Raw genomic sequence first — 20,156 nt, 5'->3', positions numbered from 1 at the left:
AGCAGTAATTCTAAAAATGCGAATATGTTCGTTTGTTCGTTCCTTCACTTCCTTCGTTCCTTCAAACCTTCACAGGTTTTTGGCATAGAGTTTCTAGGTTAAAAAGGCGAAGAGAAACAATGGCTACTGTTGTTTAAAGAAACATTTGTATGTTTATACGTAGAATCATCCTCTATTCACATCTCAATAACAGCTTGTTATACGGCCTCTTTAATAATTCCATATTAAAATTTAATCGGAATACCGCGGATTGTAGTTCTTTCCGCAATTTGAATGTGTGTGGAAGAACAGATCTAGTATAACGCATGTGCGACAAAAACATGAAATAATGATCATATTGTCAGAATTCCATTGACTTTTGTAAAAAGTTCGAATATCCCTGACTCAATGCCTCACTCACTATAAAGCAAGAGAGTTAGAGAGTTAGTACTTCTTTTTAATATATTCAACAAAAAGGTTGCACATACAAAAGTCTCACACTGGCAATATATTATATGGTATAGACTGTAGAAAAATACCACTGATTATCGAAAAACATAGTATATTCTCTGACTCACTGACTCACTGCCTCAAATTAATGCAGTATTGAAGTGAGTGAGTAAGTTTGGTTTTCTAAATAAACTAAATATTCGGTAAATAGATTGAATACACAAGCATTTCAAGCTGAAAATATATGTGGTACAGCTTGTAGAAATATAGATTTGAAAATGCGACAATCGTCAAAAACTGTGTATGAATGAAACCAATGAACCGATACAAATAGTACAATCGCATTGAATAGAATACAATAGATTCTGTAGAAAAGACGCACTCAATATTTGTACGATTCACAATTGAGTTCGCTCGACACGAATCGAGCGTTATTAGGGGAGGGGGAACCGATTTCGTATTATAACAGTTTTAGTTTGAAACGGAACGTTTTATAATTTGTTTTAGTCAATGTAGCGTTTTATAAGTTACGTTCTCACAAGAGCTACAGCTACAGAAGACTCAGTACTACTAGTACAGCTTTTCATGACTGAGCTCGTTCGACCTACCGAGGGCTTTTGGAACAAATCTCTTTAGTTTTTTTTTCTTTTTAGTTTTTCTAATCCTAAGCATCCTGGCAGATAACCTGGCAAAGATTGCTACTTAGCGATAAGGCCGCCTTTTGTATCCTTCTACATTCTTGAATTGTTTGTTCCTTTTTTGTTTTTCCGCATTCAGAATGTGGTGTGGACCTGAGTTCAATTCTTGCCCATTGCTATCATTAGCTAGGTATTGAATTAGACGACCGATTGGCGCAGTGGGCAGCGACCCTGTTTTCTGAGTCCAAAGCAATGAGTTCGATTCCCACAACTGGAAAATGTTTCTGTGATGAACATGAATGATTTTCAGGGTCTGGGTGTTTATCTGTATTTTATAAGTATTTATGTATATTATTCTTAAAATGATTCATGACTCATCTCAGTACCCATTACACAAGCTACGCTTACTTTGGGGCTAGATGGCGATGTGTGTATTGTTGTAGTATATTTATTTATTAATTTATTAGATCTGAGTAAAAGACCGTTAAGTCCTCTATCACGATTATCATCACGTTTGTGTGATCATTGTAAGCCCATCACCCCCCATCAAGCAGTACGGTGGGTTTATCCTCTAAAACCCTCTCTTGTATGCGAAAAGGCCCGTATCTGTGGTTCATGAATAGGGTGTTGATGATAATGTTGGAAAATTCTTCAATAAAATGCGCTTAAAAACATTTCGTTTTATAAAACTTTTACTGTACAGACGAGGAACAAATGCGCTTCGATAAAAGGGGAGAGACTCATTAATCAGGGACGTCATGACGTCACGTTGACGTCACCATGCAACGCTGACGTCAGCGACTAATTGATAATTGCTTGTAAGGGTGCACTTCGAGTACGTGTTTTTAAAATTGTAAAATAAAAAGAAACAGTTGGTTTTTAGCTCTAGGCATTTTTTGAAAGTTTTTTGAATCGTGAATAAATAGTTGAATGAATATAATACTTTTTTATAAATTTAAAATGCATATAAAATTTAATAAAATTGATATCTTCTCCAAGTATAGGTAAATACACTGTAAAAATTACTAAACATTTTTTCTACACCACAGAAATCGCACGAAAAATTTTAATACAATAGATCGGTAAGTTAGAAGGTACAATTTGGCGGCCTTATCGCTAGATATGAAGGATGAAAAGGGCATTAAAATATAATGTTATACGAGTAGATAACTTCTACTATCAACGAATATACTTCTTTAATCGCAGATTTAGGCAGGCCCACACTGTCAATTTCCCTGTTTTTTCATGAAAAATAAAAAAGAGTATACCTTTATTTCAATTACATGGTATGTGTGTGAAATTGTTAAAAATATTACATATGCGAGTATGTGTTAAATACATGGTAGCGTGTGTTTTTATTGATTTAATAAATGTTTTAAACATAATTAAATAAAAAAGTATTCTGCACTACTGTACCTTAATTCGGTATAAACTACAAATGTGGGAAATTTCATACTCCTCGGTTCGCCCAATTTTCGTAAAATGGTGTGCAAAGTTTTTTCAGCATGTATTAATATATAGATTCTAAACATAATATCTACATATATAAAATAATAATTCGCTATTCTATAGTTATGCGGTTTCTTTTTTTCTTATTACTTTTCCAGCGCAGTTGTAAGTGTAAGTAGAATGATCTGACAGGCATCGGCCATGGCTAGTTACTGGTCTACTGATACGGACGGCGAAACAAATAAATAATAAAGATTGAAATTTAATTATTATTTTTTTGTTTTTAATATATTATTATTTTTTTATAAGAATAATATTAAAAGATACTGATTATTTCCAAAATATGCTGTCTTTTAACACATTGTGTCAAGTCAATAACTAAGCGCACTACGTAATAAAAACTGAGAACAAAATATGTGAATGAAAATACAATGCATAGCTGAAAGTGTTTTCTAATAGGTATTATAATATTTTGAAACAAGGAAACCAGTTGGTTGGACCTCTTTGTGCTAAAAACTTTAATGAATCAAAAATATTAATATAAATAATACAACACATACATTTTGGAGTTGAACCCATAAAATAAATAAAATGTACTACGACAATACACACATCGCCATCTAGCCCCAAAGTAAGCGTAGCTTGTGTTATGGGTACTAGGATCACTTGGTTAATTTTATAAATAACATACATAAATACCTATATATACAGATATCCACCCAGACACTGAACATTAATGTGTATTGCAACAATATTTTCCAGTTGTGGGAATCGAACCCGCAGCCTTATGTTCAGAAAGCAGGGTCTCTGCCCACTGCGCCAATCTGGTTAAGGGTTCATTTAAAGTGGAAGTGGAAAAAATATCTATGTTTAGCAAAAGCAGCAGCCGTCAATCCATTAAAATATTGCTGATCAAATATTCGTGAAAAAGATTCGTGTAATTAATTTATAGGTACTTACGTCTCTACCGTTGAGCAGCCACGTGAGGTTTGCTGGGGGATCTGCTGGGGGGGAGGTACACTGTGCCCGCAGCGAGTCCCCTGATGCGTACCAGCCCTTTTCGGCTTTTATTGTTGGTTTATCTGGTGGTAGTTCTGTGGACAACATAAATAAGAATGGTCAGAAGGTCGAAGATCAACTTCTAAATTTTGAAAGAAAGAAAGAAAAATCGTATTGGATAGAAGCAGGCGTTACTTTGCGGAAATCCATAATATATTATGAAAATTAAGCTTAATTTGCTATAGTCCGCGAACAGCAGGAGAATCTGTATGGTGTAATTTTACTTCAATCCGTATACTTTACAACAAACAGATCTTCGACAATGAACACGTACTATCTACGCACGATTCGCTCCGAAACCGGAGCATCCTCCGGAGTTGACTTTACAATGAATAATTGTTGATGGAGGATGCTCCATACAGATCCTCCTGCTGTTCGCGGAGTATAGCAATTTAAGCTTAATTTTCATAAGAAAAATCGTCTTTATTATGACACATTTGTGTAAAATGTTACATTTGTGTCATAAATTTGTTTAAAATAAAAATGTGTGAAAAAGGAGCTGGCTCAGTATAGCATACTAAAAAGCGCAGCACTGGTTTCCAGCCAGCCCCTTTGTCTTCGTCGTCACCGAATTCTCGCGACTAAACAATAACAAAACAGTCATAAAAAGGGACAATAAAATAGAATATAATATATAAACAAACGAAAGATATTATCATTAACACAAAACTTAATTAACTATGAAGGACATCATCAAAAACCAAAAGTAACAAATCTAAGTAAGAGGTTTAATAATAAAAATAAAACCACAATCAAAAGAATAGAAATAATGCCTACCATTATAAAAACAAAATCAAGAATTATGAAACTAATAAACAATGGTGACAATTTTTTTCACTTTATGTCAAAGTTAAATACCAACCGGTATTTTAACATAAATTTTGAAACAAAACCACGGCTAAGCTAACCCATTTGAAATGAAAGTTCAATCTATCCCTCAGATAATCCGTATTGAGAAATATAATTTTAAGAAACCTATTTATGTTTGAATACAACTAGATTTCTTAGTAATTTTCGTTATATTTTGGAATTGAATATTTGTTCCCATGTTCACTAGTAAACCATACGTAAACAATCAAACTTAATTGGTGAACCGATTCGAACATGCCTTCGGAAATATCTCTATAATCGATCGATACGTGAGTATAAAGCTTCTATTTCCCGGAGGGGCTAGAGTATGGTTAATTAAAGAAATTGTTAATACTTTATCAAACTAACGAGGAGCATTAGTTTGATTAATAATAACAATTATATCCCGTAGAATCAAATGCGTAAGATGAAAAGTAATTATTTTATGACCGAGTTTAAGCCCTGTTTTATTTTAATAAATAATATTTGGTTATTTTTATTGCCGTCACTTAATCCATATCTGTGGATATTAGAAACATCGAATAGCTCATTATTATTAACAAGACACGAACGAAAATATTAAAAAGTAAGAAAAAATGTGTTGTTGATTACATACTCTTTGCATCAAACAATACTTCCTCAAAAAAATATTATGGCTTGTGATCAAAAAGACTTGAACCCAGAGCCAGGAAATCAGTTCTCCACCAGTTCAAAGGCACATTCTACCAAGAATCTGTATATAAAACCCAGTAGTGAAGTTATAATTTATAGGTATTTGTCTTCCATAAAAGATATCGATCGTAAAAAAAACAGTTTTCGCACGAATTAAGGGGCAAAAGGGGAATCGTGGAATCGCAGTTATTTCGCTCAAGATTTATCTAAAAAATAAAACATGCCAGGCTTCAACGAACTGTGAATGTCAATACACTGCTCTGAAGGCAGTTAACGAGTGAATCATGCCGGAACTCGAAGCAAATAAGAAAATTCTGAGTTAACAACACAAGCTGAGTAGCTTATCTCTTAGTACTACAGTACCAAAATAATATTGCTTTCTATTTGATAGTAGTCTAGCTTTAGTGAGAGAGCTCGTCCTGGGAAGTACTACCACGCTAATTTCACTGTCAAGCATTATTGCAATGCTTTATTCCCATCTGTCCTGCACTATGAAGGCTTATTGGCGCAGTGGGTAGCGATCCTGCTTTCTGAGTCTAAGGCCGTGGGTTAGATTCCCATAATTGGAAAAATTTTGTGTGATGAATGTTTTTCAGTGTCTGGGTGTTTATCTGTATATTATAAGTATTATATTGATAAAAGTATTCATCAGCTAAGCTAGTACCCAAAAAACAAGCTTACTTTGGGTCTAGATGGTGATGTGTGTATTGTCGTTGTATATTTATTTATTTATTATTTATTGTCAACAATTTCTCAAACGTTGCCATCTTCATTCTGTCTGAAGGTAGCTAAAAAGAACTACTAACAAAACTCTTCAAGCTAATTGAAATATTCGTATTATTGCCGAGTGCTTAATCAATATTTATTAATATTATTTTCCCTATTTTAGTCTTCTAAGTTAAATGTGTGTTTTCTTTCTTATCTTTTATATCAATCATTTAATTAGTTCTTCTATTCCTTTGATTTTCTTGTTTCTTTTTTTAGTAGTACTATAGATTTCTGGATAGTGAATATACATGGTCCAGGCATGCGCAGCCTATCTAAGGTCACACTTTCCATCAGGTGAGATTGTGGTAAAGGCATGCTAGTCTCATCATCATCATCACATCAATCCATTACCGACCCACTACAAAGCACGGGTCTCCTCCCATAATGTGGAGGGGTTAAGGCCGTAGTCTACCACGCTGGCCCAGTGCGGATTGGTGGACTCCAAACACCTTTGAGAACACTGTAGAACTCTCACGCGTGCAGATTTTCTCGCGATGTTTTCCTTCACCGTTGAAGCAAGTAATAATTTAATTACTTAAAATGCACATAACTTAGAGGTTAGGTGGTATTCAAACTCGGCGCCCGAAAGTCAAGTCGAGCTCCCTACCCAATGCGTTATCACAGCTATCACGTGTTAGTCTGCCACCGATTAAAAAAAAGTCAGGTGGACGGACGGATGGTCTGCGTACGCTTAGTAAAAGGGTCCCGTTGGTTTTTGAACTTCAGCTTTTTATGTAGGTCATAAGAGATAAGTTTGATAAGTTGCGAATAGTTTCACTGGAATTAGCCACCTTCAGTGCTCTCGAAGGGATTAAAACATATATCATCCAAATCTCCAAACATGTGGGTACTTTGGGTAAAATACTTTAACCTTCCTACAGGCACGTTTGTTTGCCGATTTAGTTAAGCGCAAACTAGTTTCAGGATAGTAAAGTTACCAACTAGTACGTAGTTAGTTTTGAAATATCTTACATTTACCGACTCTTTCAGAGACTCTTCTACTCATCTATTTCATTCCCTGACTGTCAGTTGTTAGTTTCGTTAAGTTATTTAGTAGATTTAACAATAATTTTCTGTTTATATTTTCTTAACTTGTTATTATAAATAAATAAATATATATACTACGAAAATACACACATCGCCATCCAGCCCCAATGAAAGCTTAGCTTGTGTTATGGGCACTAAGATGACTGATGTACATAAATACTTATAAACACCCAGAAAATAAAAACATTTAAGTTCACCGCACAAACATTTTCCAGTTGTGGGAATCAAACTTGACTCAAAAAAAACTTGGACTCAGAAATCAGAGTCACTGCTCACTGCGCCAGTCAGCCATTTATATAAATAGTTAGTTTATTGCCCATAAAGAAAGAAAACGAACTTAACAAAACCAAAAAAAAAAAAAAATTGGTGCAAAGGCGACCTTGTCGTTAAAGTTTATATATAATAGGAGCACGGGATAACGCTTCTGAGGATGCTAGAGTTTCGGAGCGAAACGTGCGTAAGATCTTCGGCAATGTAGGGCACATTGCCGAAGTTCTTACGCTTATCTGTTATCTGTTTAGTGTGGAGTATTGAAGAAATTATAAACAACACCATACAGATTCTCCTACTTTTCGCGGAGTATAGCAAATTAAGCTTAATTTTCATAATATATCATGGATTTCCGCAAAGTAACGCCTGCCTCTAACCAATATGTAATAGATATGCATAGGGCATAATGGAAATACAAACGAAACATCAGCTTTAAGATATTATAAGTCGTATAGACTCAAATCGGTTCATTTAAATCGCAAAAATTGTTTTTTTTTTTTTTGTTAATGAACACGAATTGTTTATCTTCCCAGCGCAAAGTCTTTTCCAATATATATTTTTGATGTAACAAAGTGATTCGCGTATTTTGCGTAGGGTTGGCCCCGTAATACCCACTTTATTTGGAATGTTTTTCTCTTTTCTTTACACAAATCCGCTTGTTGAATCGGGATGAAATACAATATAACAGGGGCTCGAATGTACCCGTGCGTTATATGTTATTGTTTGCTGAGTAGCTTTCGAGGAGACAAATGCTAGGCTTAAGGAAATTTCGCAAACATTACATATTGTTTTTTTCAATCGCTTTTTGTTAAGGAAACATAAAGAACCTGGTACTACGAATAATAAATGGAACTTAAGAAATGAAAATGTTGTATTCAACGTATGTTTAGGTGAATCTTCTTTATGTAGGTACGTTGTTCTGACTAAACTCTTTTATGGCAACTGGACACGCCGCGATCACTTTTTTTTTTCAATGATTGATGTTAGAGTGTTAAAGGAACTAAAATTTCAATTACAAAAACACTCAGACTTATCTGCAGCCAAAACAATATTGGTGAATTATCGCCTATAAATTGTTTGTAGACGCACATATAGTAGGTACTCTTATTCCAGAAAAACTAACCGTACTAAAACCCGGATGAAATCGCGGCTAGTAAGTTAATAAGTTCATAAATAGAATTTTAAAAGAAATGCAAATTTAATGTAAAAATTTAATACCTGCTTAGCTAAATAAATTAAACGAAAATTTAAATTACACCGTATGAATCTCACAATAAGAAGCGGGAGTTTTATTTGATAAAACTGCTCCCAAAAAATAAAGCACAACATAATTTAATTCTCTTGCTTGTACCCAGATTTTAGTTTCACACTGCATAGCTTTATTAAAAGCAGGTCCGTACTCTGAACTGAAGTTTTATGTTTAGGACCCATTTACACTGGTAACCTGATTTAAATTTAGATAGATAGAAAAGTCTTTGTTGCACATGCGAAAAACTAATAAAACAAAACAAAATGTAAATCAATATATAATCAATAATAAAATAAGAGATAGGTGGTTTCTCGTGAATAACAATTATTTTTTGCTTAAATGAACGGCTAACTTAAGTCTCTTTATTTTAAATATATAAATGTCCATGTCAAGCTTTTTCAGCTCTGCATTTGTCTGTACTTTTTTTATTACTGACACGAATGAAGGATCCAGTGTAAATAGGTCTTAATATTGAAAGAGTCATATTTCGCATTCGAAGGTGCCGGTGCTGGAGGGGGGAATGGAGAAGTGACGTCACAGGTGGCGCGGTGAAAAGGCGACGGTTGACTTTGTAATTCAAATCGGGACCGCGTTACGGGATACCTCTGAGGTACAGCGAAATTTAAATATGGAATATTAGATTGTTAAAATATACCGGTTTAATATTCAGATTTCATAAAAGAGCGAATTCAAAAGAGTTTTTTCTTTTCATACATTATAAGCTCCTGAAAAAATGATTGCGTCATGTGGTACGTCGTATTCATATTTCATGTTCTTGTCCGAGTGGACAGATAAGCTAAATGTCAACGGTTTATTATTTATTTGCATTAGAAGCCCCATTTGTCTAAAGTATTATATATATCATATTTATAAATGCGGAAGTTTATTGTTTGTTTTCAATTTGAATTTTGGAATAGTGTTAGTTGAAAAGACGGAGAGAAACATAGGAAAACAAACGGTTCTCACAATATTTGTAAAAGCCGTAATTCGCGGCTGTTCATTTTCATCATCATCCATTACCGTTTACCGCCATTCCAGCACCTTAAGACCCCAACGTCCATCGTTTCTCCGAGCTATGTGCCCTGCCCATTGCCACTTCAGCTTCGCGACTCGCTGAGCTATGTCGTTAACTCTAGTTCTTCTGCGGATCTCCTCATTTCTGATTTGAACACGTAGAGATACTCCTAGCATAGCTCTCACCATCGCTCGCTGAGTGACTCTGAGCCTTCTTATGAGGCCCATAGTTAGCGACAATGTCTCAGTTCCGTAAGTCATCACTGGCAACTGTACGAAGACTTTAGTCTTCAGTGAGACACCATTGACTGATCAAACAGACGGTCTATCTGATGAAGTGCAAGAACATCGCCTATAAACAGAGAAACACGGTGCATGCAAGTAACACGTCCTACTACGTACCGCCTTATGTCAATCAACATGAAATGTAGGTGTTAAGCCTCATATACCTGTCATTACCGCAACAACAACGTCCTGTACACCGGAACTAGGCATTGCAGCAATGCTAATTGGTGGCAGAAATAAGCATGGCGGCACCACCTCCCGACAAGTGCGGTCGCAAAAAGCTGTACTTACTACTCTTAAATTAATTTTATTAGTATTTCGAAAGTTAGTTTACGTTTATTTTTTTTTACGATTATATCTAAATCGTGAACTATTTTTTTGCACATTTCATGCATCTCGACGGCCGAGTGGCGCAGGGGACAGCGACCCTGCTTCCTGAGTCCACGGCCGTGGGTTCGATTCCCACAACTGGAAAATAACTGTTTTTCAGTGTCTTGGTGTTTATCTGTATATTATAAGTATTTATGTATATTATTACCTATCATACCTACATCTTAGTACCTATAACACAAGCTACGCTTACTTTGCCTAGATATCGATGTGTGTACTGTCGTAGTATATATTTATCTATTTATCTTTGTTTTGCTAACATAATATTAATATTCATGTTGTAAAATTGTTATTGTATATTGATTTCCTGTCTCTCAGGGCCGTTTCTGTGTAGTCGGAAAAAGATAATATAGGTAGTGATAAGAACAAATTTGCTTGTGATATTTTTAAGTGTATTTATTGTATGTTTTCTCTTTAAAGCACTAAAGTTGCTTAAATATATAAAATAAATCTAATATATTTTTTTTTTTTATGTAATATTTTATTCTTCATTATTAATAGCTTAGTTAAAATAGGCTGAAAAAACTTTACATTTACATGCCTTATGAGTCCGTACCCAAAAGTTAACGTCCTTAAATGAGGTTTGGAATATTTCTTATCCTCTAATCTAGGCCTAGATTAGTATTAACGAACTTGTGACAGTACAACTAAGTGATACAATTAGTTATCTAATCTTACAAAATCTTAATTAGGTAGTCGGTCTTAAAGAAAACCAATTATCTGGGACGTTTTATGCTACGTAAATCTTTGACAAAGTTGTTTCTATCTTTCGTTAAAAGCAAGTCCCGGGTCTTATCCTATTTCATACGTAAATAGTAGTAATGAAAATACTCAAACCGTTCTAATGATGGTTACATTAAGGTCTTACTTTCTAAACACATGTCAGTTCTCGTGAAAATTAATTTCGAATGGTGATTAAATCTTATCTACTTGCCTAGCCTTCAGGGGGCGTTGGTTAATGGAAGGAATCTATTGTTATATCAGGAAGTCACGACTCTTAATATGCAGCTGTATGTATTTCCACTGAACAGAGTGGTGTGGTGCATTTCCCTCCACTGAAACGCACTAGGCTACATAGATCGAAAAATACATAGTTGATGGATGAAGGTAAATAGTAGTCAAGTTAAGTGGCAATAACTCAATTCCATATAATATTGTAATCTGAAAGGTAATTTATATTCTAGATAAGCGTACGTGAACCTCTCTGGCTTGATCAATAAGTAAATTACTCAGCGAAAATTCACTGAAGATTCACCTAACACTGAATCTGCAGAGATGCTCAATATAGGTGACTTACACACTATTATATTTATCGCTGCGTTATTTGAGATTTTAGCGTGTCGTCAGATTAAGAATATTTTATTCCACAAAAACGGACTGACTGAGACTGTTTTATATAAATCTAAAATTTACAAATTACAGGAAATTACTACTGTTTACTAATAATACTCATTAGGGTTCCTGAGAGCAATAAAATTAATATCAATCCCTACTTAATACTGTCAATGCATAAGTAATGTGTTTGTTAATTTATCAAATCATATCAACCAGAATAAGCATGATCCTTATGATGTTTCCAAGCTTAATTGTCGTCTTCTAGCATGATGATACACCGAATTTTAAAAGATTGAACTAGTATTTGGCATAACCATCTTGTAAATGGTTACAAAAATGCATTTATGACTAATTGACAAGGAGAAGTGATAACTAGGTTACCACCGGTATCATTAATATTTTAGGATTAAGATAAATAGTTATTAATTCATACAATGTATAAAAGTCACCTAAAACACAATGTCAAAAAAGTAAACTTTAGAAGGGTTTCTTGGTCTTACTTCCCTAATGCGGCGTCCTTGCAGCTAAACTACAAGTATTTACGAGCTAAAGTATGTTTTCTTGTTAGACTACAGTTAATAGAGATTCAACTGCACTTCTACTAAACGTCTACAACTTTGTTATACCCCATCGGTAAAAGTACTGACTTCCGACATGCCATATATAACGCTGCGTCAACCGCGCCGTATGTAGGACCCCTTAATTACGCAGAGAACTACATTAGCGTGATTGTCTACATTTGTTTTGTGAACTTAACGGAACTTTTGAAAGCTACTCTGCTAATTCAAACTTTGCTAATCTTTTAAGCTAATTGCGATGAACTCATTGATAGGTTATAAGAATAAAGCTTATATACTCGTATATCTGTCTGCTCAACTTCTTTGGATCTGCCAATAAATAAGTTTAAACTATGTGTTAGAAAACATTTATTAAGTGTGGTTGACAAGGTTGCTGCACACAAATCCACTACTATCTCTCGCAAGAAAGAATAATACTCACTGCAGACATACTGACTAGACGTGACTCAAAAGTACTCTTATCAGACCTACTTATAATGAAGGAATTTCGAATTTTTTGACTACAGTTCACGAGACTTAGGTTAGATTTTTGGGCCAGGCGACAAATTAGTTTTTCTGAGAAGAAATCCTTAGTATAAGCCCGAAGGTAAAAAGTCAGTGTTAAATATTGCATTCCATGATATAATATACTTATGAAAAGCTTAATTTGTTACGCTAACCGAAATGCAGGTGAATCTGTACGGTGTAATTGATATTTTCTTCAATCTTTCTTCCGAATGGATGAACCGATTTCGATTTTGTCTTGTGTTTGACTAAAATCGGTCCAAGATGTATGTGTGGTTTGGCTAGTAGAATAACATTAACTATGACAATTTTCAAATCCAAGATGGCTGCCACCATAAATTTGTAAATAACCATTTTTTTTTCAATTGAAATGGTTTGACTAATAGACTTATGTACAAATTACGGAAAGTCAGGGTTTTTTTTTAATTTTTAATTTATATTTTATTTAAAAACGGAGGAATGTGCACATTATTGGATCAATGATGGAAGAAATAATACATCCTACCAGCAGTTTAAACCCTTAAACGTAGGAAATAGATTTAACATTAATTAAAAAGATTAATTATATTTCAAAATCAATTATTATAAACAATTAGTAATAAATGGTAAAGTTTTTGGAGGGGGAAGTTTACTTTATAACCGGAAATTTGTATGAAGCAACACTCTAGCGATATTATTACATTATTTCGTCACAGTTTCACCCTACTTTTGTGGTTAGTTTCAGTAATTAAATTAAAGTGAATTTAACAAAAGTTAACGATAGTACGAAACTACGAAAATGAAACAAATAATACATTAAATAAATATGCAAAACGCCTTCCTGTTTTTTGCTCTTCAGTTTTTTCGCAAAACACGTTTTCTTTGTAGTACTTTGAAGTCGGCAAGCAACTTGGCGACTTATTTATTAAAAAAAATGAATTGTTCCAATTATTTAAATATCTACCGTGCAAAACTTATCCGGGAACTATTATTAACTAACTACTATTATTATTAATTAACTATTATTACTTCTTCTTATCCGGGAACACCTATTAGGTACGTAATACCTAATAGGTGTTCCCTAAAAAAATCGGCGGACGACATAAAACCGACGCTGCGTTGGTTTAAAATAAAAAACAAAATAACACCTCACTTACTACAACACAGTAATTTGTTAAAAGAAATTTCAAAGTTATCCCCACAAATGTGTTTTTGTTGCCCCCACCAAGTTTGATATTTCTCCTACTTTACATTCAGGGGAGGTGGCTGTAAAACGTCCGTCCGGTGCCAAGTTAAAGCCAATATTAAAGAATCGCCGATCGCTTATAAGACGGGTTATGGTCTTCGGATACTTTTATACTGATTTACAGAAAAGGTTTTATTGAATTAAAAGATATAAAAATTTATTATTACTTCTTCCGAGTAATAAAAAATCTGTGAAATTCTCTGCTCTGGTCTGGTGGAATGCTTCGGCCGTGTCTAACGATAAACACGTGCCGCTAGGCGATATAGTGTTCCAGTAAGATGTCGCGTAGAAACTGATTATTAACCGGGATATATAACTGCCATACCCAAAACAGGTGAGCCCGTTTCCATCTTAGACTGCATCACTTACCAGCAAGTGAGATTGCAGTCAAGGGCTAACTTGTATGAAAAAAAAAAACATAGAGTCGAATTGAGAACCTCCTCCATTTTTAGGTCGGTTGATAAAAATAAAAAATGTTTGCATTTGCATAGCAAACGCGTTGATTTGACTGCCTAATAGTAAAAAGCTAACCTTTACCTATAAAAAAAAAATATGCTATTGCGTGTTTGCGGGTACTTTATGTATATTTTAAACGGTGTTCCGTCATTAGCGATATTTCTCACCGCAAAACACTTAATACCGGCGATACAAAGTGTTTATAGCTGTAAACATCATACCATTATTTTCGTGGCTCTTGTGGCGTTAGTGAACACGTTTTGCGAACCCTTTGGTTCATTGTTGTACACGTATTTTGTAGTCACGCGATTGAATGCCACTTCGTCATCATATTAACTACCAACGCTCATACATTATAGAGTTGAATTCAAATTCAAATTTTAATATACAACGTGTAAATGAAAATCGAAATATTACTTTACAGGCTTTAAAGGTACATTATTTACCGTCTCTGAGACTTATCTATGAAACCGGAACGCCAATAGTTTTTGAGTAAACTAGCATAGTTTATACTGAAAGAAAACTGTAAATATAGAATGTTATAATTAGTTTATTTTTATTTATTTGTGTAATAAACATGCTATGCGCTTATGTTATTTAAAATATATTTAGACGGATAATAATAGGAATATAATTTGTACTTTTTCTTTAATCAATGTGTAATCAGTGAAAAATAATTATCCTTTGACTTCTCATACATTATAGAGTTAAATTCAAATTCTAATTTAAATATATAATGTAATAATGAATTTTATTTTTAATTATTTGTGTAATAAACATGCTATACGTATAATGTATATGTTATTCAAAAGATATTTAGACAGTTTTATAAATTTTAAAATGCATATAAAATATTTCAGAACCGACAGGATTTGAACCTGCGACTCTCGGGCAAACGCGGCCTGAGCGCTTTCACCAATTAAGCTACGGCTCTCCTACCGTCGATGCCGACTGTAGCGTCATCTAGTAGGAAACGTTGCAGTTTCGATCTACTTTTTCAAAAGTCCATATTACAATGAGACACGTTTGAAACAAGAGATGACACATTGCTTTATACATATTTAGACAGATAATTTTGGGAATATAATTTGTACTTTTTCTTTAATCTATGTGTAATTTGTGAAAAACAATGGCGAGGTAGTGGTTTTTCATTTAAAGGAATTTCAGGGATACAGTATAAAGAAGAAGTGCAAATATATCAATAAACTTGGGTTAATCGATTCACCATTGGATAACATTTTTTAAACCGGTTTCAATAAAAGCTTTTTCGCAATTGGTTTAAAATATGCCATTTTGTTATTTCCACCGCGATATGCACTCGGCGCAAACATCAAGAGAGCGCTTAGGCATGTTCCATTCGAGCGTGATTTATATAACCGCCCCGTACCGCTTAAGCGATTTCACATCGTTTCGCTTAAGCGGTCGCAATAATCGATATTCGCTTCATTTTTATTGGAACTCGCCGCGAGCCGTGACGATTGAGGTTGCTGCGGTGCATTTTTGTAGTCATTAATCTCTAAACTGAAATAGTTTGTACAACTCTTTGATCTGCGAGAACTCTATAGCTTTTTCTGTTCAAAGGTAAAGCATCGGAATTTCCGTTAAAACTTATTGACTCTTTTTTATAGTAACTAGTTTAACTGTTTAGCGTGTCATATCGGTAGTGATTTACTAAGCCTCCATTGTCCATCTGTCCGTCTGTCCATCCGCCGTTAATTTTTTTATTCCTCTACAAGTAAAGATGCAGTAGCGGACCATTAAACCCGGTATAGGTTTTTACGGATTTTACGTTATAATAATATTAATACTTTATTACCATATTTATATTTAATACAAGATCTTGAACTAAATTATTACAAAATTATAATTAACAATATGGCAAATTGCTATATAACGTTACGTCGCTTGGCAGCACGACTTCTTTGTTAGAATGGTAACTAGCCACGGGTGAAACCTCTTTTGGCAAGCATATCCGGGCCAAAATCTATGTATGCAAATACGTTATATATGTTAATATATATGTTTTACATGTGTTAAGTTAGTAATGACACTTTGTTCGCACGTTATTTCATAATCACTTAATTATTACATTAGTGTTTATTTTATACCAACACATTCGTGTATACATAATTGTAACATTTATAACACTGATTTTAATCTCTTTTAATTGACTATTTATATTGGAAAGAATAAGGCGTTACTTAGCGGCATTCCATGATATATTATGAAAATTAAACTTAATTTGCTATACTCCGCGAAAAGCAGAGTAAGAAAATCCACACCAAACAGATCTTCAGCAATGTACCCTCTACGCACGTTTCACACCGGAACCGGAGCATAAAAATTCAAATTAAAATTCATTTATTTCAAGTAGGCCTACTTCATAAACACTTTTGAAACGTCAAGTATGTATATTTGTAGTAACTCTACCACCGGTTCGGAAAGCAGATTCTACCGAGAAGAGCCGGCAAGAAACTCAGTAGTTGCTCTTTTCCAACATCATCATTTACAATCATTCTTCTATCTTGCGGGAGATGAGAGCGAGGCTGGCTGCTTCTAATCTACCTTGTCATTGAGGAATTCATCAAATGTATAGTAACCTCGCTACATTAGATGTGTTTTTACACATTTTCTAAATGTATGTATTGGTAGGTCAAGAATTAACTTAGGAATCATGTTGTAAAAACGTATAGTCAACCCCACAAAGGAGTTCTGCACCTTTCGCAGATGTTATGCAGATATCACTAACTTATGTCCGTTTCTGGTAAGTCGATTGTTGATAATTATACTCATACTGAGGAGATGTTGACTTTACAATGTTAATCAAGTCAATCTTTTAAGTTTGACTTTACCTCTCACTAGCTTAGAGAAAATTCATTAATTATAAATTTACAAAGTGCCCACCGGCAATCAAACCTGGGAACATCCACCTATGATACCATAGCCATAACTTCACGGCGGTAATCAGTCTGTCTGAGGGCTTTATCTTATGAACTCCCACAATGAGAAGGGATTAAGGCCGTAGCACACCAAGCTTCAAAGGTGAAGAAAAACATCGTGAGGAAACCGGCATGCCTGAAGGTCCACCTATCCGCACTGCGCCAGCTAAATAAAATGGTGGCTGTTTGGCGCCATTTTTCAATGTTACAATTTATGGAAGTGTTTAACAGCTGTGTTTTATTTTTTAATAAGGCCCTTTTTTGAAATATCTAAATCGAAAGTGCCCGAATAAAGAGGTATTAAACGTCATTAAATGCATTTCGCTCTTTGCTCGCAGTTGCGATATCAATATCAAAGAGAATCAGGGCCTTGTTTTCTAGAATAAAATAGTTTGTGCGACTCTTTGAAATACGAGAATGCTCTACAGCTTTTGTTGTTCAAGGTAAAAGGAAAAGCGTTCCTTGTAAAATTAATTTTGACTATTTTATGTTTACTACCTTTTAATAAGGTACTGCATCTTTTAATTATCACAGACCTTTATACATTTTACAGATCGCAGTAAAATAAATTATTTTTAAATTATATTATATTCTCGACCTTATTTTTTGTAATTTTTTTCGATAAACATTATTTTGAAGCTTCTTTCTTTGACGCTAATTTACATTTAGGTCAGGTTAAGTTGTTTATTAAATATCATGAAAATTAAGCTTAATTGGCTATACTCTGCGAAAAACAGGGGAATCTGTTTGATGGAATTCGTAATTTCTTCAATCTTTATACTCCACACCAAAAAGATCGTCGGCAATGTACCCTTTACGCTCGTTTCGCTCCGAAACCGGAGCATCCTCAAGAGATGTTGACTTTACGATACGTTGAATTTTTATAATATATCATGTAATTCCGCAAAGTAACGCCTACTTCTATCCGATATTGTTTATTAAAATTTAGGAAATAAAAAAACTATTTATTAAGAAATTACTGTTTATTTTTTTGAATGTTTAATATTATGTAGACAAATAATGGAAAGCGCACGGATGCTACTTAGTATTTAAGAAGGAGTTTTGGTTTGCACCGATCTAAAATCAAATCATATTATAACAATTTAATCTTTGTAAAACCAAACATTAATATTTATAAAAAACAAATGGATATAAACAATCGACTTACAAGAAACGATCATAAATTAGTGATATCAGCATATCGTCTTAGGAAACTGCAGGACCCTTTGTGGGTCTGAGTATATGCTTTTATAACATGACACTGAAGGTAATATTAGATTTACCATTACATAAGTTTAAGTAATCTTTAAAATCGACATCAAGGTTACTACTGTTGATGATTTCCTCATGACAAGGTTGCCTTTAAGCAAGCAGCTCCGCCTTCATCTCACACAAGATATAACAATGTTTGTTAAATTATGAAATTATGTTAGAAAAGAGCAACTGCTGAGTTTCTTGGCGGCTTCTTCTCAGTAGAATATGCCTTCCGAACCCGTGGTAGAGTCACTAGACACAGACATACGACGTATTCATTCATTGACGTTTCAAAAGTGCTTACATTCCTACTTTTTTTTTAATAATTAGGAGGGGAAAATCCTCATGGACATCCCTATGGATAGTGCCGGACTGCTACCAACTAAAACCCCTCCTGCCTTACATTCCTACTTGAAATAAATGTATTTTGAAGTCCGGTTATATAACGCTCTTAAGTATACTCTACAAATGAAGAGAAGATATAGTAAGACACTCTTGTCGTATGTTTGCGGTACTTAAATTCAAGGGAAATTCAGAGCGCGCTCTATTTCACTTAAAGCAAGTAAGGACGTATAGCCACAGTGAGCCAAAGATTAAGTGAATTGCTAGAGGTCTTACTTATTGCTGTTTTCTGGCGCTGTGCGGTTGTTACGAGAGCGCTTGTTTTACGATAGTTCGACGGCAGTTCGGTGGATTGATGGATTGCGAGATAGAGGCTATGAAACTCTTGCGGCTGTTTAAAATGTATTAAGTTTGCGCTGTGTAGACTTTTAATACATATACTATTTATAACTTACTAGCTTATGCCCGCGACTTCGTCTGCGTGGACAACATAATTCTTTCTAAAGCTTTGTTCGTTAGAAATTTTTAATCCTAGGATGGGAACTATTTGAGAGTTCGGTATAGAAAGTACATGTCATTTTCCATAGCATAGGTGACATGCATACCAAATTTCAAAGCTGTCTGTTCGCGGCTTAGCTCGCAAAAAACTTTTAATTGTCCCTCGGGAACTTCATAAGGAATCAAGATAAAAAGTAACCTATGTTCTTTTCCATGTCAAAGGCTAGTGCATGCGTGATTGAGTAACAAACATCCACACTTTCACATTTAGAATATTATATGGTATGATTCAATTTATTTTCTGGCCATGAACTCATCATCATATTTATTCGCAGTGTAGCATCCCATTGATGGGCACAGACCTTTTTTCTCCATGGAGAGACGGTTCTAGAGCATAGACCCACCACGCAGGTTAGTGGACTTTGTTTATTTATTTTTTAATACTCTTTATTCGCACACCACAATTTAAATAAACAAAAGAAGAATAGAATTACAAAGACAGAAGCAGAATACAAAAGGTGGCCTTATCGCTTAGTAGCCATCTCTGCCAGGCAATCTTAGGATCAGGAAAACAGACTGCAGTTTGTGCATGATTAAAAAAATACATGCGAATAACTGCATATTCCCGTACTCTCACAAATAGGTCTGTCGAGGGACACACAGAGTTTTTAGTGGGTGCAAGTCCCACACAACCACTCCGTTTCCCCTAATGGAGTGGTATGCTTCAGGCATTTTCTTAGTAAAAAAAAATGGAAAAGGGTTGTAACTAGCGTTATAATCCTCCCACCAGACCAGAACAGAAGAAATTCAGTAATTATAAATTCCCAAATTGCCCCTGTCGGGGATTGAACCCGGGACCTCACAGTTTAAACCACAGGGCTCACCACTGCACCAGGGAGGTTGTAA

The 20,156-nt window shown here is 34.5% G+C and overlaps 1 protein-coding gene across 1 annotated transcript in view; it reads right to left on the bottom strand.

Moving 5' to 3' along the window:
• The window catches only part of LOC120626037, a 111,333-nt gene extending 101,394 nt beyond the window's left edge, over positions 1–9,939 (bottom strand). Inside the window, exons 1-2 of the mRNA XM_039893317.1 lie at positions 9,894–9,939; positions 3,477–3,610 (exon numbers count right to left, since the gene is read on the bottom strand). Coding sequence (XP_039749251.1) covers positions 3,477–3,610; positions 9,894–9,939 — 180 coding nt within the window. The remainder of the gene's footprint in view (positions 1–3,476; positions 3,611–9,893) is intronic.
• Between the last annotated feature and the right edge of the window lie 10,217 nt (positions 9,940–20,156).

This window comes from Pararge aegeria, chromosome 8 (genome assembly GCF_905163445.1).
Source record: "Pararge aegeria chromosome 8, ilParAegt1.1, whole genome shotgun sequence".
In the NCBI taxonomy this organism is placed as follows: domain Eukaryota; kingdom Metazoa; phylum Arthropoda; class Insecta; order Lepidoptera; family Nymphalidae; genus Pararge; species Pararge aegeria.
Note: the sequence above shows the minus strand (reverse complement) of the source record. Positions and strands in the feature narration are given on the sequence as shown.